Raw genomic sequence first — 24,984 nt, forward strand, 5'->3', positions numbered from 1 at the left:
CGAAAAAGTCAAAGCTAAGCAACAAAGCCTAAAGTTGCTTTCGATGAAACAGTATTAAATTTTAAGAAAGGCAAGCATTCAATTCATACAAAAACTCTCTCTATATATAATAGGAAGAGGGAAAGCCATACTTTACTAAGGAGAAAGGAAACTGAGAGGGAAAGCCACTCTGGGTCTCTCTGATCTTCTCTTCTCTTCCTTTCCTTTATACGCTTTTTTCTTAGGTTCAGGTTTGTCTGGTTCTTCACTCTTTCTTCTTTGCTCAGTTTCATTTGCCTGTCTAGAAAAAAATTTCTATCTTCATTTCATTCTTTGATTTCCCTTTTTACAGATAAACCCACATGATATAACCATTATATTTATATATATTGTCTTTTCATTTTGGTATTGGTTTGTTGACATGATAAGAAAATTGATTTTCCTTTTCTGCAATTTTTATCTAGTTCGAACGCTGTTTTTATATCGACATTTGAAGATTCAATCTCAAAGCTGCGTGTTTTTTTTTCATCTGTCTTTTGTCTACCATCATGCGTTTTCAAGCCTTTGGTTTTTTCGTCATCAGATGGGGATCAAACACTTTTTTTTCCTACTTAAAAACTATTTGGTTTCTACTCCGAGCTTGTGTCTGCTTCAACTTTAATGCTCATTTGTTATTTAATTTGCTGACTGGTTTTTAATATTTTTGCTTTTTAAGTTGAATCAGATACGGTAGAGAAGAAAAAGAACGTATGATGGGATCTAATTCCGGGCAGCCGCAGTTCATAGCTAGCACCGGCAACCGGAGTTTCTCAAATGCCCCGCTGATTCAGAATGCAGATACTAATCAAATTGTCGTGCCTGACGTGAGTCTGATTTTTTTTCTCTCATTATATAAATTTTTATACCTTTTTTTTTTCGTTTTCTCGAATTATAGGGTCCTCAGAATCGTCGAAACTTATTTTTTTATTAAATGTTGAAAAGGGTGTTACAGTTGCTTAGCATTAACATGGGTGGATTAAGTTAGGGGGGAAGTCTTGTCGAAACACCGTTTAAGATTTCGAGGGAGAAAGATTAAACTGACATGAGATTTTGAGTGTGAATTATTTGGTCTTATTCAAATGGTGGGTTTATTTGAAGATGACATTTTAGGTCCTCATTGGAAGGAACTTTAAATATACAATACGGGTTGTATATGTAGGAAGGACGGTTAGTTTCATCTTTGGTCGCCAGTTTAAGAATTAACTGAGGATGAGCTTTTCAATTGTTTACTTCATAAAAGGTTTAGTTAAGAGATTGATTTTAATCTCTGATGAGATGAGTTGTTAATGGATTCCGAAATTTGCATGACATACTATGATTTGCTTAAAGTCTTATGTGAAGTCTGCTTTTGTTGTCAAGATGCGTTATTTTATTAGCCTCTTACTCAGCTGGAACGACTATGTTTAAATCATGGATAATATTTGCGGGGTTCTTTTATCTTTCACTATAATTTCCTTCAAGACACCGTGTTTGAAGATTACAATTTTATACTAACAAAGCGTTCAGTTCTTGTTTCTTCTATTTCCTGGTGAACTTTGTATTCATATTCACTTATCGCTATGTCTTCGTATGTATTTTGATCCAATCGATAGAACAAGTATTGAATCACAGTTTTGCTATTTAGTTAGTTCATCTAAGAAGTGCAATGAAAGTGTAGCCTGACAAACCTGTAAATATGCATAGACATAACCAATTCAATATTGCTATTGTTTAGGAAAGAGTATTTCACAATGTGTGAAATCTTTACTCATTAAAGGAATTATAAATCAGGATTATCCGAAGTGATCCAAATGTTAGAGGCTTGTGGATGTTGTAAACGGAGTGCCTCTGTGTGGTCCTCAATGACTACAGATTATCTAGTCTGCTAAGAATATTGCTCTTCGTAACTGCACACCGGTTAATAGAAATTTGGTATTATTTGTTTTGGATTCTATAGGGTTCCTGCTGGACCATGATATATAAATTTACATTATTTTTTTCTTTTTCTGAATAAATTTCTGTCATTACTAAAAGACTAGATTTTCATGGTATTTTTTATTTTAGAATATACTGTGGTTTTATGTTTAATAATTTAATGCTTTCAAGAACTATAAATTTTTATTAGTTGTATTTTGTTTATGCAGCGGAAAAGCTGGAAAAACTTTTTTGCATACATGGGTCCTGGATTCCTTGTTTCAATTGCATATATTGATCCTGGAAATTGTAAGTCCATTATAAGTTTTCTTTTGTATTCTGAAAAAGTTACGTAAGCATATATTGTAACACTATCTTTGTCTTACAGTTGAAACTGATCTTCAAGCCGGAGCGCAGTACAAATATGGGGTGAGTACTTTCTACTGCAGTTATTTGGCTTGTAAATTATTGTCTTTTTCTGGACAGAATTAGACAATTTGATAGCATGCCCCATTTGCGGAGATTCGGAATATAAATTGACAATACTCGGGAAGTCTTCCCATTTTATGTAAAACTTGCCACTTTGTATCCCTTATTGTAGCCTGTTTGAGCTGCAATAGACACCGCTAACGATGAGTACCTGTGGCGAAGCTAATATTAGCTTCTCCTTATTTTACCTTTTTTTTCTTTCAAAAAGTTCCAAAATTTTACTTCCTCGGTTTCTCTTAAGTTAATTTTATCTTTCTTGCAGTTACTTTGGATCATATTAGTGGCTTCATGTGCTGCTCTTGTTATTCAGTCCCTGGCTGCCAATTTGGGTGTTGTCACAGGTATATATTACCACATATTTTCCGTTTCTATATTTTGCTACTGATATTTCTTTTCATTTTAGCGTTGATTTCATTGTTGCAGGGAAGCATTTAGCAGAGCACTGTAGAACTGAATATCCTAGAGGCCCAAACTTCGTGTTATGGGTTCTTGCTGAAATCGCTATTGTTGCATGTGATATTCCTGAAGGTGACCATAAGATCTTAAAAGCTAAACAAGCTGAGTTCTTTATTGCCACTTGATGAAGATCTTAATTTAATTGGAAATATCTCAAAAGTGAAATAAGACAAAAAACTATATTTTCTATCATTATTTGAAATTATATGGCATTTCAATTCATTTTGATGTTCATTCAGCTGTGCTTGACTCACAAAGCTTCCACTTCATTCATGTTATGGCCTTCTAATGCTATTGATAACAGTTGGTTGGGAAGCAATGGACTGAAATCTGGGGCTTATTATCTACCTTTTTTTTCCTTCAATTCTCCTTTGTTTTCACTGCTTCCGGCTTTCGATCTGTTCCTTGTCCAGTGATTGGCACAGCCTTTGCATTAAACATGCTCTTCAACATCCCAGTTTGGATTGGTGTCCTATTGACGGGGCTCAGTACATTGGTTCTTCTAGCATTGCAGCAATATGGGGTATGTCAATCAAGTTTGTCTGCCCTATATTTCTAGGTCTTACTGCAGTTTTCTGGTTTGTTTTTCTATGTTACTGGACCAATGATAAGCATCTTATTGGAATGTTTAATTGATCCAAGATTTTGATTAGTTGGACTAAGTGCAAGCCTTTGTGCTTGTTTTCTTTATTTTTTTATTTATTTCAGGTTAGGAAACTTGAGTTTTTAATCGCTTTTCTTGTACTTACAATTGCTGGGTGCTTTTTTGCGGAGATGAACTATGCGAAGCCTGTGGCTAGTGAAGTTCTTGATGGGCTTTTTGTTCCTCAACTCAAAGGAAATGGTGCCACCGGTCTAGCAATTTCACTCCTTGGAGCTATGGTTATGCCGTAGGTGTCTTTCTTCTTACGAGTTTCTAGTGATTCCTTCCATATGGCGCACTGTTAATCTGTTGGATGGATTTTGTGCCCTTTTGCAGGCACAACCTCTTTCTCCACTCTGCACTGGTGCTTTCCAGGAAAATCCCTCGATCTGTCCGGGGCATTAAGGTGATTTCTAGGATAATTTTAAGTTATTTAACCAGACTAGTTTTGAACTTGCTTTTCCATTTTTGCGACTAGAAATGTGATCCAAATGTGCTTGCATGCCAACCATGATTGAGAATCGTACAACATCAGCCTCCCTTGAAGGGTGAATAGTATAGTTTACAAAACAAATGAAGTCTGTTAAAGTTGTCGACGCTCGTAATTGATTGCTCAAGTTGTAAACTCTTTGAAAGACTTGGTTAGAAGTTAATTTTGCAAAAACAATATCAACAAGATATTATTCACCACAACAGGAAACCTTACATGTTAGTGATGATTTTTGTCATGTGCAGCAATGAGCAACATCTGATGTGTTACTTCTTCTGCAGGAGGCTTGCAGATTTTATATGATAGAAAGTGGCTTCGCTTTAATGGTGGCATTTCTCATTAACATATCAGTTATCTCTGTAAGTGGTGCAGTTTGCAATTCATCAAATTTGAATCAAGAAGATCGAGATAGTTGTGAGGATTTAGACCTGAACAAGGCCTCGTTCTTACTAAGAGTATGTGGTTCCAAGCCGTTTTATGATTTCTTTAGTTTCCCTTTACTTCCCTGGCTCTTTTGAGTTTTAATCAATAGTGCTTATGTTTCTTTATCCTAAGATAATATTTGCGCTCTCCTGAACATGTTCGATTTGGAGTTTGAATATGGTTTATATTATTGTTTACAGAATGTCTTAGGCAGTTGGAGTTCAAAACTTTTTGCAGTTGCTTTGCTGGCATCAGGTCAGAGTTCTACTATAACGGGAACATATGCTGGCCAATATGTAATGCAGGTACTCTGTTATTGTATGCCGCATTCTTTTGCAGCTCATGTTTCCTTAAGTTCTCATAATTGAACAATTTAAGCATTTCTATATTGAAAATTTGAAAAGTTAAAAGAAAATGTCACTTTGTTGTTTAAAACTTGGCCTTTTTATCACTTTGGTAAAAGTTAATTTGTGGAGCTTAGACTGTCATGGGTCCATCGGTTACGGATTAAATAAATCTTGATCGTAAACAAACTAAGGGGTTAGTTTGATATGGTAGTGTCAACCAGGTTTAATCATTATTTTTTCTCTTTGAGAACAAAATTACTTCTGTTCTATCTCTTTCATTTCCTTCTATATTTTTTGTTTCTCAAAGTAACTTGATAGTTGTTATTTCTATGGTAGCATTTTAACTTGCGTATCTTATTTACTCCCTCTTTTGAGATCCCCTTCTTTTCTGTAGGGCTTTCTTGATTTACGACTAACACCATGGATCCGGAACATGCTTACTCGATGCTTGGCAATTGTCCCTAGTTTAATTGTCGCCATCATTGGTGGCTCTGCTGGGGCTGGAAAGCTAATTATCATTGCTTCAGTATGAAATACTTGCTTAATGCTTTCTGTTTCTTTCTTCTTCTTTTTTTTTTTTTTGTATTCACATGTGTCTAGATATTGTCAGCTGTTGGAATATAAAGAGGTGAACTTTTGATGGTTATGGAGGAAAGGCATCATGATTTACGTTTGCATCACCAGCAAGTTAGTTATACCTTGATTTTATGTTTGCAGATGATATTATCCTTTGAGCTACCTTTCGCACTCATTCCGCTACTCAAGTTCACCAGCAGTAAGACGAAAATGGGAGCATATGTCAACTCAATTGCGGTAAAGACTATTTCTTCCTTTCCCAATTTAAGGCTAAGGTGTTATCTTAGTTACATATATGATACAAGTATTATAACCGACTTTGCTCTGGAAAGTTGCTTGACTAAACGGTAACAAAAATTATCTGGCTGAGAACCTTTAGAAATCATAAAGTTTTACATGATTTTATTTAGCTCGACTGATTGGTTCAACCTGAAATTTCCCGGGGGGTTTGTTTGTCTTAAATGCTATCAACACATTATTGGGAGCTACCTGAAAGAGACCAAGTTATTTAGGAATTTATTTTGATCGTAATCTTCTTGACTATTTTATGTTTTATGAGGGTTTAGGCTCAGTTGTAAATAGAGTTAGGAGACTTGATATTGCTGTGATCTTACGGAGTTGAGCATTTGGGAATTGGGATACTTCCTAACTCAGATACTTGGGTTTGTGTTATCGAACAATCTAGTTAGTTGATAAGTTGTGTGCAGGTTTCAGCTATCACGTGGATCATCGGATCCCTGATCATGGGCATAAACATATACTATCTTATGACGAACTTCATCCACTTGCTTCTTCACAATCACTGGGAGCTTGTGGCAGTTGTGTTTCTGGGAATATTTGGATTTTCAGGGGTGGCGATCTATTTGGCTGCAATAGCATACCTGGTATTCCAGCCTAACAAAGAAGCAACGCACCTTCTGGCATTAACATCCGAAAACCGACATATGGTTGACGATGCAGGCAACACATCAATGTACTGTCTCCCTCGAGAAGATATAGTAAGCATGCAGTTACCTCAGAGACGGCAGACGGAGGACATTTGACTAACAGACTATACCAGCTTATCTACATTGTGAAGGCAGGTTTTACTCTAGTTTTTCGTGTTTTCGTTTAGAGTAGTAGAATAAGGGCTTTACTCGCTAGGAAGGATAGGAAAAAGGGGTACAAATCGGAAAACCTTGCCGATTCTAATGTGGCTTTCTCCTGTTTCGGCAATATTTTGATAGTGGATTACACTTTCTTAACATTTCCCTTGTTCAAAACACTGGTTTTGACAGCATTTTCTTTTTAACCTTAACCAATACCTACAATTTGTTAATAGAATGGTGAAATTTCAGTTTCATTGATGCATCTTTTTATCAATTTAATCTTAGCTAGTATGATTTTCATCCAGGCTTTCGTGTTGGGATAAATATATATATTTGTTAATTATAGAGTAAAAATTCCAAGGTTGGAATATGCTCTAAAATTTTGTATTATTCGTAGATTTAGAATTTAGTCTCCATATTCTTATTTTCAGGAATTATTCTCTTTGACTTTTTGAGTTAAAAATATGTCTACTTATTAATATTGTTAAAATTCATTTATTAAATTTATTGGCGTGATAATTTGAAATTAAAAAAAATTCAATTGGTATTCATGTGACAATAATATTAGAATGGACAATTCTTCAAAATTTACATTAATATTTTAATCACAATAAACTTTCCTTTAATATAAAGTAGTATAGATTCTATTTTTATTTAAACTAGCAAAATCCTTATCTATCCTTTCAACTAGGAAATCTCTGTGATAAGTTTCAAGTTTAAAATGAAAAATACTCCGAATTATATATCCAGTGAAATCTTTTAATGAAAACCAATAATTTTATTTTGTAATCATGTTTTCCTTTTAACGTTAAATTTTATTTCGGTCCTTTCATTGCATTGTTCCTTGGATGCTTTAATTTTATATATTTTGTTTCGTATTGGATTGATTATTTATTTGTATTAAATTATAGAGTAAAAATTTAATGATTAAAATATACTTTAGGTAAGTTTTTTAAAACTAGACTGGCGGTCAAACTAGTCTAAATCATCACAAAAACAAAAAATCGATTAAATCGATTTTTTAGTCTAATTTGACCAGTCCGTTTCAATTCGTAGGTCAACTAATTTGATGCTTCTTTTTGGATCAATAACCCGACCATTCTAGTACGGTTCAAACAACCATAACTCTAAGTCTCTACACTTTGTATATTTAGAATTTAGTTATCTACTTTTATTTTAATGAATTTACTCTCTTTATTTGTTGGACTTAAAATATTGCTTTCAAATTATATATAATACCGTAATATTTTAATTGAAAATTTAATAATATTAACTATTTAAACTAATTAATAACATTACAAAAATACAGAAATTAAATTATGTTAAAAATTAAAGTATGCAATTAAATCTTAAAATTAAAAATTAATTATTTTTATAAAATAAAAATATAATAATAAATGTGTACCACGAGTCAACAAGAGATAAGATCCTTTGGATTTTCATATACATGTCATATGATTATGATATATTGTATTATTTAGGATAAATCTTAAAATTACACATGAATTTTGATTTAATTTGTAATTGCATATGCTAATTTTAATTTGGTGTAACTATACACATGAAACTCTAATTGTGGTTCAAATGTATACTTGAAACTTTAATTTTGATTTAATCATACACATTTAAAGAATCAAACACATAAATTTATTTTTATATTGGATAAACATAATTATTTATGTATGTAGTATATGAGCATAAAATGATATTATATCAATAATTGTGTTAACAATTTACAAGAATTGAATCAAATCAAAATTTCAGTAATATAAAATTGCACATAAAACCATAATTCATGTATGCAATTACACATAAAATCATAATTCATGTATAGATTTAGTATTTATCCCTTTTATTTTTATTTAAGCACTTTTCTTTGTAACAAGCCTATCCAAAAGATAAGATTATCTTTGATTCCAAAGCATCATATCTAGCAATATTATTAATATTACCTAAACTATATGTCCTCAGATGATATCTGCCTTTCTCCCTTTTATTAGTTTCACATTTGAGGCTTGTTGGTTAATTTTAGACTCTTTTGCTTTTGAATTAACCCAATTAATAACAATTAAATCTATTTGGTTGTATTGTACTATATGTATAGTTGTAGATTTAGTCCATATTCTTAAATTAAATCATTCTAAGCTCTTATACTTTTCAAATTTTAAAGTTTCAATTGCTAATCCATTAATTGGATTTTAGTAATTAATATATGGAAATAACAAGCTAACATGACATTATACGATAATAACATTTTTCCCGTAACAAATTTTTGAAATAGCATAACTTAACCTAATGAATTTAATAGTTATCATCTAGCGATGATTGAAATTTTAAATTTTGAAAATATATGGACTAAAAAGATCAAATTAAAATATGGATTAAATCCAAAGCTTTTGTTTTGAAAATAAAATTGAAACGGATTTAGGTCAAATATTTAACCTTTACGGTAACTTTTAGACACTATATATTTTGATATAATAAATTAGAAACGAGTCATTTTAAAGAATAAAATTTATTCCAATATATTTTTATTGAAATCATTAGTAGTGTCAATTCTTTGAATTAACTAAAGATATTAAAAAAGAAGATAGAACATGTAACACCCCTAACCCGTACCGTCACCGGAATAAGTTAAGAGGCATTACCGGAGTTTACAGAATAATTGCACATAATTCCACTATTTACTTATGATCATATCAAACCTGTCCACTCAAATCATTGCATTAAATTATTTATATCTTGAGATACAGAACTCCGAATTAAGATTCGCTAAATTTCTCTGAAACTAGACTCATATATCTTCTTACCATAAAATTTTCAAAATTTATGGTTTAACCAATAAGTATAGTTTATTCTTTAAAATCATCCATGTTCTGTTATCTGATAGTTTCAACCATTCTTCACTAAAAATTAATTATCTCCTCGTACGGGATTCGGATGATGTTCCCGTTTGTTTCTATTGAAAATAGACTCATTAATAATTTTAAACATATAAATTATAATCCATAATTATTTTTTGTAAAATTTTTAATGATTTTCCAAAGTCAGAACAGGGGATTCCAAAATAACTCTGACCCTATCTCATAAAAATTTAAATATATCATAATATAAAATTATTTTGCTTACACCGTTTCTTCTATGTAAAAACTAGACTCAATAAGATTTAATTTCATATTTTATTCAACCTCTAATTCGATTTCCACAATTTTTGGTAAATTTTCAAAGTCGGACTACTACTGCTGTCCAAAACTATTTTAGTGGAAAATGTTGACAACTAAGTTTATAACACCTTCACTTCTGTTCAATTAAACCCTATACATGCCATATAAACCTTAAGATGCACAATAAAATTTACCGAAGTAATCTGGATAGTATGCCCTGACGTGTTGATCCGATCCACCAATTTCACATCAATTTACAAAGAACATTAAACACACAGGAGTAAGCTTATGTAAGCTTAGTAAGATTTTATATAACTTTAACTATTCTAAATTTCTTTATTTTCATTTGCATTTCTTTACTTTCCACACTTATCCCATATGCCTAACACACAAGTCATAATCATATCATTCAACTATGGTCACAAGCTAGTGCATTTAACCAAAACATTTTTTTTTCCGAATTGATCGCATGATATAAATAATCATATTACCATTCCGCCAATGGCTTGGCACTTGCCTATGTATCAAGCAACCACACTAGTTAGCGTACTTGCACATATTACATATAAATTCAACTTTGATAAACTTATTTTCTCGACATGTTACACTTGAGTTTATTACAACAACCATATCATATTTCATTTGTTTCACAAATATCTCAATTCTCATGCTGGCTATATAAATAGCTTTTCACAATTTATTTCACATTTCATTATACAATTGCAATATCCATTCCATAGTCATTCCATGAGTATATAACTCATATATTCCATATATTTGCAACATATTTCACATTCTATTTTCAATTCACTATTTCATATTATTCGCCCAAAGTAGACTTTATAAAACACACCGGATATACGGAGCAGATACAGAGGTGCATTATTATGCACTAATGAACAGAGAGCACAGATGTGCTAATCGGAGAGCACTAATGTGCTAATAATCAGAGAGCACTGATGTGCTAATAATCAGAGAGCGTGCTAAGGTTCCTTAATGGCATGCCACTAATATCCTAGTAGTTCTAATCTCGTCTACTTGGGCAAATTATATTATGCACATATATCACTTTACACTTTCGCATAATGCTTCTATATACTTTACAATTTAACCCTTGCACCGATAATCCGTTTACTTATATCTTCACTATCGTTAATACATGTAATATATTTCTAAATTCATTATTCATCCATAATTCACTAATAATCCTTATCATTTATTTCACATATCACTTTTATATATTTTGTAATTTAGTCATTGGCACAAAATTTCGTGTATCAATGTATTTTACTTTTAATAACACATATAACATAACTCAATACTAACACATATTTCTCATTCAATTCAATAAAGTTACTTACCTCAATATTTACTTAATTAAGTTCAATATCAAATAATAATCAATTTCAATCTATTGGGTCCATTTATTGCTTACTTTTCTTAATCAATTTAGGGAACAATTACAGAATTGAGTACTTCTTTTTCACAATGCCATAGTATAACTATGGTTTTGCACATAATCACATATCACACACCGAAGCCATAGCCCAGCCATGGTCTTACACGGAAACACATATCATACCGATGCCATATCTCAGATATGGTCTTATAAGGAAATCACATATCACATATTTCCATGGTCCAACCATGGTCTTTTTCGTCAATGCGTATGGGTCACTGAACGAAAGTACTCAATCCAATGTTCCACTAAATTAGAACTTTTATTCAAACATTTATATTTTCACAATTATATCAGTTTCATAACATTCATATACAATAACATACCATTACATTCATGAAATTTTCATAACAATTCATTAAATTTAGCCATATGAACTTACCTGGGCCAATCAGTAGTATTTGTAAAAATTTAGGGACTAGTTTGATATTTTCTCTTTTCCGCTTTTATCTTCGGATTCCCGATCTATAATATAAATTTTTCCATTCATTAGCATCTAATTCAATACTAATTCACTTCGCAATTTATGCCTTTCAATTTTTGAAATTACACTTTTACCCCAAAATTTATAGTTTTTACAATTTAGTCCCTACTCAATTAACACTTTAATGGAACTAATTTTTCCTCAAATAACACTTTATCTAATCATTTTAGGGTATTATACAGCCTTTTATATTCATAATTTCAGTACAAAACTCCAATTTCTAGCCTTTTCACAATTAGGTCCTAAAAATCATTTTCTACTAAAATCACTTAATAAAATCATAATATAATGAAATTTAAGCTTCAAATATATGATAATTCATCATAAAATTCTTGTACTCACTCATGGTAACTTTCAAAATAATTCATAGAATCAAAAACAAATGAATTCAATGGTTGGACTTAATTGTAAAAGTCACAAAACATGAAAAATTACAAAGAAAAAAAATTGAACTTACATGATGAAAATATGAAAAACCAGCTTGAAAACTCTCTCCTATGGCGTTTTGGCTGAATAAAATGATGAAATCTCTAGATTTTTCAATTTTGTCTTTGTTTTATATGTTTAATTTGTAAAATTTCCAATTTTGCCCTTGTTTCTCTTTATTTTCTTGCTGATTTTCTAGCCCAAATCGTCCAACCCATATAATTTGAGCCTAATTGCATTTTAAATTCCTCCTTATTAGTCACTTAAGCTATTTAATCACAATTTACCAAATTTTGTTTTATTTTCAATGTAGTCCTTTTTAATTAATTGACTATCCCAACATTAAAATTTTCTAACGAAACTTTGATACTAACTCAATGACACTCCATAAATATTTATAAAAATATTTATGGCTCGGCTTATGAATTCGAGGTCTTGATACCTCGTTCTAGACCCAATTTACCTATTAAATTTTTTTTTAAATCACAAAATTCACTAATTCAAAAATTATTCTAAATTCACACTTGACCCATAATTATTAATTTATTAAATTTTTAAGCTTACTTGCCGGATTTAGTGATCCCAAATCACTGTTTCCGACACTACTGAAAAATGGGTTGTTTCAGAACAAATTATGTCAAATTAAAGTATAAATTCTAAATCCTAAATTTAATCATATTAAAGGTATTTTGTTATCATTTTCGATTGGAAGAATCATTAATTCAACTAGCGGAAGATTATAAATGGATAATTTTTTTTTTTACTCAAGATTGGGAATAGATGGACTTTCTATAGGACCCATTTTACTAACAGGATTTATCACCACTTTAGCGACTTTGACGACTTGACCAGTTACTCGAGATTCGCATCATAACCATAATTTAAATTAAAAATAATTTATATCTAACACAATCATTTGTCATTTTAATTTTTATATATAAAAAAGACACTAATGACCCCTTTGAATGGGCGTTTACCTCTTTGCCTCATGCTATCGTATCGTTACAGTATATAATCTCACCAACACTGTTATTTTTACACTAATAGCAAATAAACGCATTGCCCATCCAAATGGGTCCTAAGGGTGCCTAACTATTTTCTTTTCTTTTCTTTTTTAGTCATTAGAAGATAATAGTCAAATTATTTTTGATCCCTTTATTATACTCAAATTTAGGATTTTTGTATATTTTAAGTTTACATAATTTAGTCTTATACTTTTCCAATCACATTAGTTAGTCCAAATAATTAACACCATTAACTATTTCGGTTAAAATGTTGACATGATTTAAAAAAACACACATTTATAACACAAAAAAAGTCTAGTTTGACATGATAAGTTGGAATGAATATTTTGAAGAAAAAAATCGGCCTTAGCATTTTAATAGAAATAATTAAGGGTGTTAACTATTTGGATAGATGATGATATTTAAAAGTAGAGAAATCAAATTATGTAAAATTAAAGTATAGATACTAGATCATAAATTTAAATATAATATGAACTCCAAGTTGTGGACTATTGTCAGGTGTTCACCTTTCCAAAAATAGTCTAGATTCAAATCATTGTTATACTAAAACATTTTATAACTAACACTACATTTTCATTTTATTTACTAAAAAGATAGTTTCTTTTTAAGTATTTTCAATAGGGGCGAAGTTGAAAATTTTTTTAGGGGGCAAAAATGAAATTTTAATTTTTAATAGTTTATATCTTTATAATTTTAAAACGATTAAATCAAATTTTTATAATTTTAGGGAGATTAAAGTGCAATTTTACCTTTATTAATTTAAAATTTTAAAAATTTCTAAAGAGCCTAAATAGCAAATTTTCGTTTTAGAGGGGTCGGGCCCCTGCCAGCCCCGTAGATTTGCCGCTAATTTTCAATTAATAAAAATATTTCCAATCATCATAATGATTTTAATAAATTTATATTGAAGTTTTAACAAATATATAATAAACAAATATAATATAATTAAAATTATGTAAAAAATTGAAGCATACAAATTTGCCAATGTTGTTGGAATATGATTGGATCAGAACTAATTAATATATCAATTTGAGAAAAAAGATTGAATCGGTCTTTAAGTGAATCACTCGATGAGAATTGAACCGAATCTTTATTAATTTTTAATTGTTATTAGATTCAGGATCAAAACTATTAAACTAATAACTAATTTGATGACTAGTTAAAATTTTAAAACATTAGAATTCGTGAGTTGCTAATTAGCTATTGATAAAGAGAGGAGTGAGAAGTTTTAACAACTAAAACATGAAAATATAATATTTTCCACACATTTCATTTTAAATAATTGATTAATTAGAAGATGGAAAAGTTCAACAGATTATTGGGTCCAATAAGCTATTTTTGCTATTAATTAGATACGACAACACAAAATGGGCACACAACACATTGGCATTCAGTAATGCTAGCCATCCAGGGTGCATGTCTCGGTTCCCTTAATAATGGTAGGTAAGCTAAGCAGGAGTATTAAGTGTATGAGAATAAGGCTTAAGATTGAATACGAAGGCCGGAATCTTCCTGGTGTTGCGCTGGTATAGGCAGGTGACCTTTCTCTTGCAAGCTTTTCACCGTCTCGTATAGGCACTGCTTCACCGGGGTGAACTCCAACCCCAAATCCCTCAGCTTCTGGTTCGTGAACTTGTAGGGTTTTGCTCTTGGGTTCTTCTCATCTGAGCACCTGCTTTTCCATATACACCATCTTTAGTTTCTATACTTGGCATATATATTCCATTCAAACACAAAACCCCTAAAATATTTAGAAGATTTGCATGAAATCCTCAAAAATGATATAAATAAATAAAAAGGTAGTGGAACAAGTTGAGGGGGGACCCCATTTTTGTCCTTGCTTCTGCAGCACGAGATTACAATCCATTGAATATTTCAAAAAGAAAGAAAGGTTTAGTTTAAATAAAGACAAGTAAATTGCCCTAGACTGCGAAATTTCCATGATTGAAGTTCAGTAGGTGGATTGACTATAATATCCATTTTTATCCAACTTTCTTGAGATTAGCTGACAAAGACATATGGGGTTGGTGAAGATCCTTTCTAAACCACAATTTCTATCAACTTTCAGTTTCACCAGAAAAAAAACTTCACTTCGTCGTGGAGAATTAGGTAGACATGTTTGTCATTTTTTCAAAGCTGGTGGGTGCACCCATTACCCCACACCACCCGCACCCCCGTTGCTGTACAATATTGAAAGATGGTTTACCTAGTCTATTCCTATATTAATACCTTGTAACTTTCCTGGACTAGATTAATGCTTGAAGAAGAGGCACCAATTCTTCCTGTCACTATCCTCCAACAACAACAAGGTCGAAATGTACTAGTCAACACGTTGTGGATAAACTCTCCCTATTTGAAGTGTAGCAGAGGGTTAAGGTGTTTGTTTGTTAAATTTTCCAGTGTTAGGTAAGATTGCCAAAGCAAGCATACATCAAGCAATTTGACAATTTCAAATTAGCCAATGACAACAATGAATAAGATGCATATCCAATCTAATTTCCAAAACTTTTCCACATCTTCAACTTCTCCAAATCATCACAACATGTACATATTACTATACATGGTTATCTGAAGAGTGGGTATTCAAATTCTCCCATGAGAATTCGTTCAAGGCAAGTAAAAAACACCTAGCAATTTTGTAGTAGGTTAGAGACTGGAAATAGACGAGATCGTCCACTAAGATAATTCTATACATAAAGTATGCAATTGGGCACAAACTAACAGGCAATTAACAACTAGCTAACACTGAATTCAGATTTTGTTCACTTTATCAATTAATTAATTAAACTAAAATAACCCCTATTCTTCCATTAATATTGTATGTCATGCTTATCATTATTTCATTGTTTTATGAACAGAATCTTTGATATAATCCAACTTGGAAATTGAATTTCAATATCTGTATTTGAAAAAAAAAATCAGACGACGATTTTCTTTGTATTAAAAAGATTAATCTTTGACAAATCGTGATTATTCCTCATGTTTGTTATAATTTTTACCCAAATTGCCGATTGAAAGAGCTGAATCAGCTTCATCCCAAACAGCAAAGGGTTTGCCCCACTTCCTACCGAACTACAGGGTTAATACATTTGGAGCAGTCGATTTTTGACTGAAGTTTCTGAACCGATTTTGTCAAAGTTCATATGGAAAAAAAAAAACAAATTGGATGAGTAAAAAACTTACTTGGTAGGGATGGGATACTCGGGGAAGAACTTGGCTAAAATCTCCACCACTTCACCACGGTGGAGGACGCTCTCAGCGCAGAGGTAGCGGCCGGAGGCAGAGGGATTCTCATACACGAGAAGGTGCGCTAATGCGACATCTCTGACGTGAACATAGGCTTGAACTGAATTGGCATAGGTCTTTGCTGAGCCGGTTAAGTACTTGAGGATGTGAACAATGCTGGCATTCACAGTTGGTTGCAGCAATGGACCCAGCACCAAAACTGGGGTTATCGCCACAAGGTCCACCCCTTTTTCCTTGGCTGTTTCCCAGGCTGCTTGCTCTGCCACTGCCTTCCCATAACAATACCAATTCTGCAATTTTGAATATCGTGCATGTATCAATCATTAATTCATTTCCAATTCCCAATATTTCCCTATTTTGAATGCCTGTTTTGGTTTTGGTGATGAGTAGCAGGATCCAAATGGACCCTTAATCAGGTAGTTTATATATGGGAAAAATTTAGAGTTTGCCTTAAGCAGTAATTAGAAGGAAGAATCCAAGTGACCTTGGTATTTTTGCAAAACTCGAGGTCGCTCCAGCAAGATTCATCGACCACCACATCAGGGCTCCTGTTGGGGTCCATGTACACGGCACCTATGGAAGATGTGAACACCACACGTCGAACTTTGGCCTCTGCCGCTGCCATTATCACATTCTTAGTCCCAATCACGGCCGGCTCCACCATTTGTTCCTTTTATTTATTTATGATTAATAAAAAAACATACCCCAACTTCCAATCATCAGTATACATATCACATTAAAAAAATAAATGCAAACACATCGTGTACATCAAAATCCTCATTTATTGATAGTAATAAAACGAATACTGTGAAGGAATGATTCTTTCCTAGGAAAACGTTATTCTTCTGTAAAGAATTGCAACCAACATTTTTCACTTGAAAATGATCTGACCGGAATTTTACGAACAAAAAAAATTGATAGAAAAAGAATCAGAAGAGTAGGTGATAAAATTGAGGGTTTAAAGTATTTAGGCTATTGGGATGGTGGCCCGCTGTGTTGGCAAATGGCAAATAAAGCTGACCAAATATTTTTGGTTAAAAAAGCATTATCTAGTGCATTACATCTCCATCTTAGTTGAGCTGTAACTTTCAACTTTTTCGACAAAAGGAAGTAAAATCGATTCTTTTTTTTTTTTTTTTCTTCTCGCCGAACTTTCTCTACAAACAAACAGGACATATAAAATTTAGCGAAAGTAAAAAAAATACAACTTACAGGATCATCAGTCACAGGTGAAGCAGTATGGAAAACTCCATCGCAACCGCTAATGGCTTCCTTAAGAGACTGGTAATCAAGAAGGTCAGCTTTGTGAAGAGATAGCCTCTCCTTTGCTCCTTCAAGCTCTCTCAAATGACAATTCTTGGGATCGTCTAAACAGAAAACCAACGTCCAAAAACCATGTTTAAGTTTAAAAAAAAAAACATTTAACACAAACAAATATCAACAAGCAAAATCTCTTTCTTCAGACTGATTAAAAAGAATGGAAAGCAACCAACCTGGGTTCCTTACAGTGCCCTTGACAGTGTAACCTTTTTCAAGAAGAAGCTTGACAATCCAGGAGGCGATGAAGCCACCGGCACCGGTGACACAGACGGTTGGGGCATTAGTGGAAGAGCTCTCAATTGGCATATTTGCTCTGTAGGTGTTTTGTTGAGGTGAAACTCTTGTCTTCTGGGGTTTTGATGCTTTGTTTTGCTGGGATGCCAATTGGCACAGGGGTGGGTATTTGTAAGCCAAAAAAATTTACCCTTCCCACCTACCAAAGGTAAATTTTAAAAAAATGTATTTACAATAAATATAAAAAAACAAAACAATAATTAGAGGAGAAGGCGGCTTCATAGGTATGTAAATAAAATTAAAATTAATATTTTTTTCTTCAATACTCTTTTGGGGTGATGTATTGAGTAAGTTGTTTCCGGCAAGCTATTATTATAGTATAAATTTGTATTAAAGATTTCTGTTTTGCTTATTTTACAATTTTTAAGGAGAGGAGTTTGGAAAGTAGACGGATTAGGTTTGATTCCATATACGAAAATATAACCTAAAGTAATATAAATACAACATAAAAGATACAATCATAATATTAATTTAATGTGCAATTTAATACATGAACTTTAATTTGGTACAATTATATATATTGAAATTTGATTTGATGTAATTATATATATATATAATTAATTGTGATTCAAATGTATACATCAAATTTATTTAATTCAATTATATACATTTTAAAATATATATCGATTTTTATGTTAAAATATATAATTATTTATATTGTAATACGTATGCCATATTAATAATTATGTTAATAATTCTATGAAAATTAAATTAATATTTTATATATAAAAGTATACAAATTTAAAATTTATGTATAATATTATGTATGAACTAATTTTAAAATTTACCTCTTAAAAAAAACACATCAAATCATAATTATTTATATTGCAACATTGATTGATTTTAAAGGGAACAACGGCCCACGTGCTTTTTGTGGACTGAAATGATGCTAAAATGTGGATTTAACAACAGTTTGAAGAATATTGGCCTTCATTCTTTTACTAAATTTGTAATCTGAATTCAACTTGAAAGAATATTATTGAGGGAGAAATGATTCCACCTTAATTAATTAACGATTCCATTGTAATAATATATAACAAAGATCCTTCTCCTCTTCTAAATTACTTTATTACAGACACAATTGCACCATTCTTGCATTCACAAACTTCATTATTCTTAACAATGCTGACATGGAAATTTATCATATAAAAAATAATTTTGAATTTTTCTGCTTTTTTACATAATTACTAGGAAAATGGAAAAAGAAAAGAAAAGAAAGAACATATCCATTGATAGGGGTAAATAGCAAAATCTGTCCACACCAATTTTTGCATATGATAGTTATATAATTTAATAAAGGGACGGGAGATCTGATTTTCTTTTTCCAATTTTTGTCAGTGCCTATTTTCGGATTTTGCTTCATGCTTTGGTAGTCGGTTATGCCAAAACTGAAAACTCTATTCAAAGATAAAAGTCACTATGTGAGTGATTAAAGGACATTATGGCACACTTCTTATAAGTGACAAAAATTTAATATAAAAAAACAAATTTTAAGTTTAATAAAAAAGTTTTTATTTTCTCATGTCGGTCTTAATAATGTCAGAATTTAAAGTTTGAATAAATATTTTTTAAAAATATAATATGTCTTATCATAAAACCCATTAATCTCTTAATTGTTGAGAAAATTGTCCGAAACAATATATAAGACGTATCCAAGAAAACTTGTTTTACTAGTGAACTAGATATAGAGATTGTGACTAAAATTATTGTTTCCATTATTATATAATTTCAAGATCAAAATGGGTTTATGATAAAATTGTTTATTTAGAGCAGACTACTTGTTAGCAAAAAACCTTAAAACTTTTTAAATAAGAAAATAAATAGCCAAACAAAGTTGTATAATTACACCTTTGATTTGGTAAATAATAAAACAAAAGTAAACAAAGTGATTTCTGAAAATATTTAATTATTATATAAATATCTTAAGAATAATATCTGACGTATTATTAGTAAAAGTTTTAGATTTGACGAATAGGGTCATATAATAAAATATTAAAATATTTTTCTTTAAAAGAGATATAATAATATAAATGATATAATATATGAAAATATTTAAAAATTGAAAACAGAATAACTGAATTTTAACCTTGAATATAAGTTTACTGATGAGGTAGAAGTGAACGTCTAGGCATTTAGAAACACCCAACCTTAATTTGTTGGGTTTTTCCAAACATTGAAATAGTGAATTTTTATATTATTCGTGATTTTATATTTTCTAGAAGAGAAGTTGATATATAATCAAATCATTTTAAGAAATTATGCATACAAGTCAAAATGCAATCAACAAAAACTAAGTATCGGGCTTAGTTATTTGACAATTAACTTGACCCAAATTATTAAATACCCGTGAAAGTTATTTTAGTTATTTTTCGTATAATTTGTATTATTATAAAATATTTTAATAATGTTCTTATCACATTTATAGAAAAAGACGTATGTTTGGTGGGTATATCTGTGTTTTAATCTTGACGTATGTCTATTTCTTAATTGCATGTTTCATTTAGAAATACATGTAGAGAAGCCAATGTGGTGCAATCTAACATTAAATTCGCTTAGGTTCTTTAAAAACAATTTCTATATTGCCCCAATATATATAATATTATATTAAAAGAAAGAAAACAAAATGAAATGATGTCTAGGGTCATGCTCATGTCATGCCCCATCCAAGATTTGCTTAAAATAGTCTAATAAAATGGGAAAATATATTATATTTTTAATAAATTGTATAGATTCGAATTTTGAAATATAGTAATTTTGCTCACATTTTTGTATTATTTTAGATAATGAAAATAATAATTATTTATAACTCTATAAACCTAAGCCTGTTGAGATATTACCATTTATTCTTAAATTAAATTTAAGTTTTAAAAAACCCATCACTAATATACTAAAAATTATCCACAAAATAAAAATTCAAATTTATTGCATAATACCTTTTAAAATATTATATAAATTTATTTATCCAACCTTTGACATTTTTGTCTCACCTACCGCCTCTGTGAATTTACAAGTTTCTTCAATACTGAAATTCTGAAATACTATTGAAAAGGTAGAAAATGAGCTCAATTTGTCAACTGTAGTACAGTCATTTCTAAAATTTGGTCGACATTTTAATTTTAAGAAAAATCAATACCCAAAAAGTTGAGGGATTTACCAAAAAAAGTCAATTTTTTTTATAAAATTACCGAAATAGGCCGGTTTTTTAATTATTTACCGGACTGGGCCATTTCCCCCAAAATCGCGCCACGTCGGAGCGATGTCAGGGGACGGGGCAGAAGGTCACGCTGACGTGGACGCGACCTCCTGTCACTTAGCGCGGTATCGGGAACGCGATTTTGACCCTGATTTTTACACCTGGGTTTTATGGCTTTTAGGGTTTAAGGTGCAAGCTTTTTAGGAGTTAGGGGTCCAGGAAAATTTTTTTTCGAGTTGACGTTTCTGATTAAATAGTGGGAAATCGCTTCTACTAGGATGCTATTTAAGAAGAAATTGTGAAATAGTGGCCTCGTAGACGCGATTTCGCTACAGTGGTCATGTGAGAAATAATTTTTTTTGACGTTTTCTGAGGAAATAGTATAAAATTGCTGATACCAGGATGCTATATGAGAAGAAATTGTGAAATCGCACCCTCGTGGACGTGATTTCACTACAGTTGGTCATGTAGGAAATATTTTTTTTTGACGTTTCTGAGCAAATAGTGTCAAATCGCGCCCTCGTGGACGCGATTTCGCTCTGATAACAAGTTTAATGAGGCTATAAATTAGGCAGAGAATTTTCTTAGAATGCATAACTCAGAGCAGAAACATTTTAGGTTAGGGTTAGGGAATTTAGAGTTTCAAAATGAGTGAACGTATTAGTGCTGTTATTTACTACGATGGTGAGGTTTGCCACACCGAGAATGGTGTTGTTTTTTTGTCGGAGAATACAGTGCGACTGTCATTTAGCCAAAACATAGATTTGACAAAACTCCGTAAAAGAATTAGGCGTAAAATCTTCGGAACCACGCCAATTAAAGTTCAGTCAATGACGTATCGATTTTGTTCTTCTGTTGATCCGGTGACATATGACTCGTTCGACATAAAAGGTGCTCGTAGCTTGGAGGCAATGGTGCAGACTCATCTTGCTAGCGGAGCAACTTATATTGAGTTATATGTACAATTTACGTCACCAAATGATGTACTTCCGTCCGGTGTTCGAGATGTATACACGACCCCTGGCCAACACTCGGTTAGCGTGTTACAAAATACGGAACAACCCATGTTCGGTAGCGGTGTCGAATACACATCCCCCAAGACACTCTGTCGGTGGATGGGACATGTACGTCGGTGGCTCGACGGTTGACGCTAGAAATACGAGCTGGAGAACCGCATCAAGTTCTACTGGATGGCAATCTACATCCAATTTGGGGCGTTATCAAATGCCCAGAAGAAAGGATGACGTACTACCTACGACATCAACCGGTGAGGGGACGTCGTACGCTGCAGATGATTGTGGGTTAGAAGGTGAGTCCGATGTGGATCCACCTCGAGAGCCCGGGCCGGATGGTGCAGAGGTGAGATTATTTTCTAAACCGGAGCCTATTCCAATAGAAGGTGAAGATGGTGATATGAGTGCAGATGATGAAGAAAATCCACGATTCAGAGCATATTCACCTCCAGCCCACATGCATAATGTCGATCTATCAGCAGATGATGCGTTAGAGTTTCCAAATCTACCACACCGGGTGCGCGATCATACAAGTTCGGGAGTAGATGTTGGTGAACTTGAAGTTGGTAATCAGTTTACCAATAATGATAGTTTTATTGGTGCTTTGAAACAGCATAGCATCAAAAACAGCGTTAATTACCACATCATTAAATCAAAATCTGATAAGTTTGAGGCGAAGTGTGCGGTGCAAGACGGCACATGTTCATGGAAAATCGTCGCCTCGTTAAGGAAGAGGATAGGGTTGTGGGAGATCAAAAAGTACAAAGGTCCACATACATGTGTTGCAGGTACAGTATTGAATGTGTATGAATAATTTTTTTTATTTTCCAATGTTGCATTACTTAATGTACTCCCTCTCTATGCAGGTGCTTCAGAAGATCATCCGAAAATGGATTCGGCTATGTTGGGCAGACCCGAAATGGCGCCCAAAAGCTCGTTACCTCCATCTCCACCTTACCTCCATCCATTTTATCTGGAACGGCGCCCAAAAGCTCGTAGCACACCGCCTCCCAATTGCTAGATTGGGCAGACCCGGTCACTGGGTGCCCATCCACCGACAATCCCAAATGCAGATGGACATCTTCTAGAGTGATAGTGCACTCTCCACATGGAAGATGAAATGTGTGCGTCTCAGGTCTCCACCTCTCGATCAACGCACTGATCAGTTTCGGCTCCAACTTGCATCCCCGGCCTACCGTCGCCACGTGCCAAAATCCCGCTTCCCGCAGGTAGTTCTCTACTAACGGTGATGGAGCATGCATATTCCGAATATTGCATTCCAATACCCGATCTTCAGCCTTTTATAACAAAAAATATATTAATAAATATCTAAAAATACATAAATAAAAATATCTTAAAAAAATTTAAAATTTAAATTTAATACTTACCATGTTCATTTGCTCCACCGATATGTGATTCCTATCAAGACGAATCAATGATCCGGCCATTGTTGAAAATATTAAAATTTTAAAATTATTTAAAAATAAAAATTTTAAAATTTTCTTAAAAAATGAAATTTAATGGAAAAGAAATTTAATATGGATTTGGAGATTTTTTGAAGGAAATTGAGAGGATTTTGGAAGGAATTTGAGAGTTTGAGAGAATTTTGGAAGGAAATTGATAGAAATTTTGAAGGGAATTGAGAGAAATTTTGAAAGGAATTGAGAGAATTTTTGAAAGAAATTGATATTGAATTTGTTTGTGAAAATAAAAGGGGTGGGGGGGTTTATATAGTAAAAAAAAATTTGCCACGGTCAATTTTTTTACCGTTGGGCACTGTTCACACGCGCGTCCACATCGCGTCCACGTCAGCGCCCTCCAAAAAACTGGCCTATTTCGGTAATTTTATAAAAAATTGGCTTTTTTTGGTAAATCCCTCCAAAAAGTTTTTATTTTTCATCATCAAAATCCAAGAAAACTCAACCCCCACCTTCTTTTTTTTCTACACCTTATATTCCAAATTCTTATCCAGAACATCCTCCAGACGTGTTAAGTTTAATCATGGGAAAAAGATTCCACAAAGAGGTCAGAAATATGATGCTTTCTTACTAGCTTAGTATCTTTCGAGATTTTGGCGGATTGATTCTCAAACCATTGGGACTTCACCCAGAATATCCATTCATTCATCTACTTGAATTTCAGTTCACTGAATTCCCTGATGAATTAAAATGGATGATGTGGTATTTGATACACCTGTTTCATATTGGGATAGAATTCTTCATTGAAGATCTTTTATATTTTCTTGTGATGGTCTTGAACATAAGATTGAACAGATGAAGATAAAGTGCTATAGAGTTAAAGAAGAAAAAGCAAAGATGATAGAAGTACTGAACCTCACTTTTGATGTTAATACAGACTATGAAAGTGATTAGATATTTCACTATTTTGTATGAGTCATAAAAATAAGCTTGTTTGTTATGTAAAAGTATGAGTTATAAAAGTAAGTTTGTTTGTTATGAAAAGGTATGAGTCAAAAAAGTAAGTTTGTTTGTTATGTAAATGAGATTCTTTCTTATCATGTTTGTCTGTAAAAGTAGTATGAGGAATAAGTCCTGAAAAACTCCTCCAGATTTTCCCTATATATAAGGGAAAACAATTTTCAGTTGTAATCATCGAATAGCTTCTAATTAGTAAAAATACCAGGGTGTTTTAAAAACATGTCTTTCTAAATATTTCCTATTCTCTTTCTGATCAACATAGGCCAATATTTAAAAGAAAATCTCCCGTGAGTTTAAAAGTATGCTTTGTGCTTGCCATACAATAGATCCTGCACAACAGAAATTAAACTTAGACCAGGGGTACTAATTGATATTGAATTTAAGGAAGTATTCGGAATCAATAGTTTGACAACTAAAAGACCGTGCTTGCTAACCCAATAAATAATAAATTTAATTAGAAGAGCATTTTATCGTTTATCTTTTATATGAAATATATAAA

General features: G+C 32.2%; 3 protein-coding genes across 5 annotated transcripts; 1 reads left to right on the plus strand and 2 right to left on the minus strand.

Moving 5' to 3' along the window:
* LOC105768893 (metal transporter Nramp6) lies at window positions 1–6,677 on the plus strand. 3 transcript variants are annotated; one of them, XM_052631572.1, is made up of 14 exons: window positions 1–230; window positions 704–842; window positions 2,142–2,220; window positions 2,300–2,340; window positions 2,663–2,741; window positions 2,824–2,928; window positions 3,270–3,379; window positions 3,646–3,746; window positions 3,836–3,905; window positions 4,271–4,444; window positions 4,613–4,717; window positions 5,154–5,285; window positions 5,477–5,572; window positions 6,043–6,677. In XM_052631572.1, exons 2-14 carry the CDS (start codon window positions 729–731, stop codon window positions 6,376–6,378), a joined length of 1,542 nt encoding a protein of 513 aa, XP_052487532.1. In that variant the 5' UTR covers window positions 1–230; window positions 704–728; the 3' UTR covers window positions 6,379–6,677. The 3 variants fall into 3 exon arrangements, with proteins under 3 accessions (XP_052487532.1, XP_012444596.1, XP_012444597.1); XM_012589142.2 differs by having other exon boundaries at window positions 2–230; window positions 695–842; window positions 3,565–3,746; XM_012589143.2 differs by having other exon boundaries at window positions 2–230; window positions 3,565–3,746.
* Window positions 6,678–14,248: 7,571 nt separating this feature from the next.
* On the minus strand, window positions 14,249–17,931 carry LOC105768894 (cinnamoyl-CoA reductase 1). Its single transcript, XM_012589144.2, has 5 exons — window positions 17,721–17,931; window positions 17,440–17,594; window positions 16,712–16,897; window positions 16,165–16,517; window positions 14,249–14,653 (listed from the first exon to the last, which is right to left on the minus strand). Exons 1-5 carry the CDS (start codon window positions 17,851–17,853, stop codon window positions 14,464–14,466), a joined length of 1,017 nt encoding a protein of 338 aa, XP_012444598.1. The 5' UTR covers window positions 17,854–17,931; the 3' UTR covers window positions 14,249–14,463.
* Window positions 17,932–22,946: 5,015 nt separating this feature from the next.
* On the minus strand, window positions 22,947–23,498 carry LOC128041357 (protein MAINTENANCE OF MERISTEMS-like). The gene is made up of 2 exons (XM_052631637.1): window positions 23,436–23,498; window positions 22,947–23,345 (listed from the first exon to the last, which is right to left on the minus strand). The coding sequence occupies exons 1-2, from the start codon at window positions 23,493–23,495 to the stop codon at window positions 22,947–22,949; spliced, it is 459 nt and encodes a 152-aa protein (XP_052487597.1). The 5' UTR covers window positions 23,496–23,498.
* Window positions 23,499–24,984: the final 1,486 nt, after the last annotated feature.

Source organism: Gossypium raimondii, chromosome 5 (genome assembly GCF_025698545.1).
Source record: "Gossypium raimondii isolate GPD5lz chromosome 5, ASM2569854v1, whole genome shotgun sequence".
NCBI classification, from domain to species: Eukaryota; Viridiplantae; Streptophyta; class Magnoliopsida; order Malvales; family Malvaceae; genus Gossypium; species Gossypium raimondii.

What these genes read in the sequence shown, in the direction of transcription:
- LOC105768893 (XM_012589142.2), top strand. Translation starts at nt 729, where the DNA reads ATGATGGGATCTAATTCCGGGCAGCCGCAGTTCATAGCTAGCACCGGC. An exon ending in ATCAAATTGTCGTGCCTGAC is followed by an intron (nt 843 to 2,141) that starts GTGAGTCTGATT and finishes TTGTTTATGCAG; the next exon opens with CGGAAAAGCTGGAAAAACTT. An exon ending in AGGCCTCGTTCTTACTAAGA is followed by an intron (nt 4,445 to 4,612) that starts GTATGTGGTTCC and finishes TATTGTTTACAG; the next exon opens with AATGTCTTAGGCAGTTGGAG.
- LOC105768894 (XM_012589144.2), bottom strand. Translation starts at nt 17,853, where the DNA reads ATGCCAATTGAGAGCTCTTCCACTAATGCCCCAACCGTCTGTGTCACC. An exon ending in GGGCACTGTAAGGAACCCAG is followed by an intron (nt 17,595 to 17,720) that starts GTTGGTTGCTTT and finishes TTTTCTGTTTAG; the next exon opens with ACGATCCCAAGAATTGTCAT. An exon ending in GAGTATCCCATCCCTACCAA is followed by an intron (nt 14,654 to 16,164) that starts GTAAGTTTTTTA and finishes ATGGAAAAGCAG; the next exon opens with GTGCTCAGATGAGAAGAACC.
- LOC128041357 (XM_052631637.1), bottom strand. Translation starts at nt 23,495, where the DNA reads ATGGCCGGATCATTGATTCGTCTTGATAGGAATCACATATCGGTGGAG. An exon ending in CGGTGGAGCAAATGAACATG is followed by an intron (nt 23,346 to 23,435) that starts GTAAGTATTAAA and finishes TTGTTATAAAAG; the next exon opens with GCTGAAGATCGGGTATTGGA.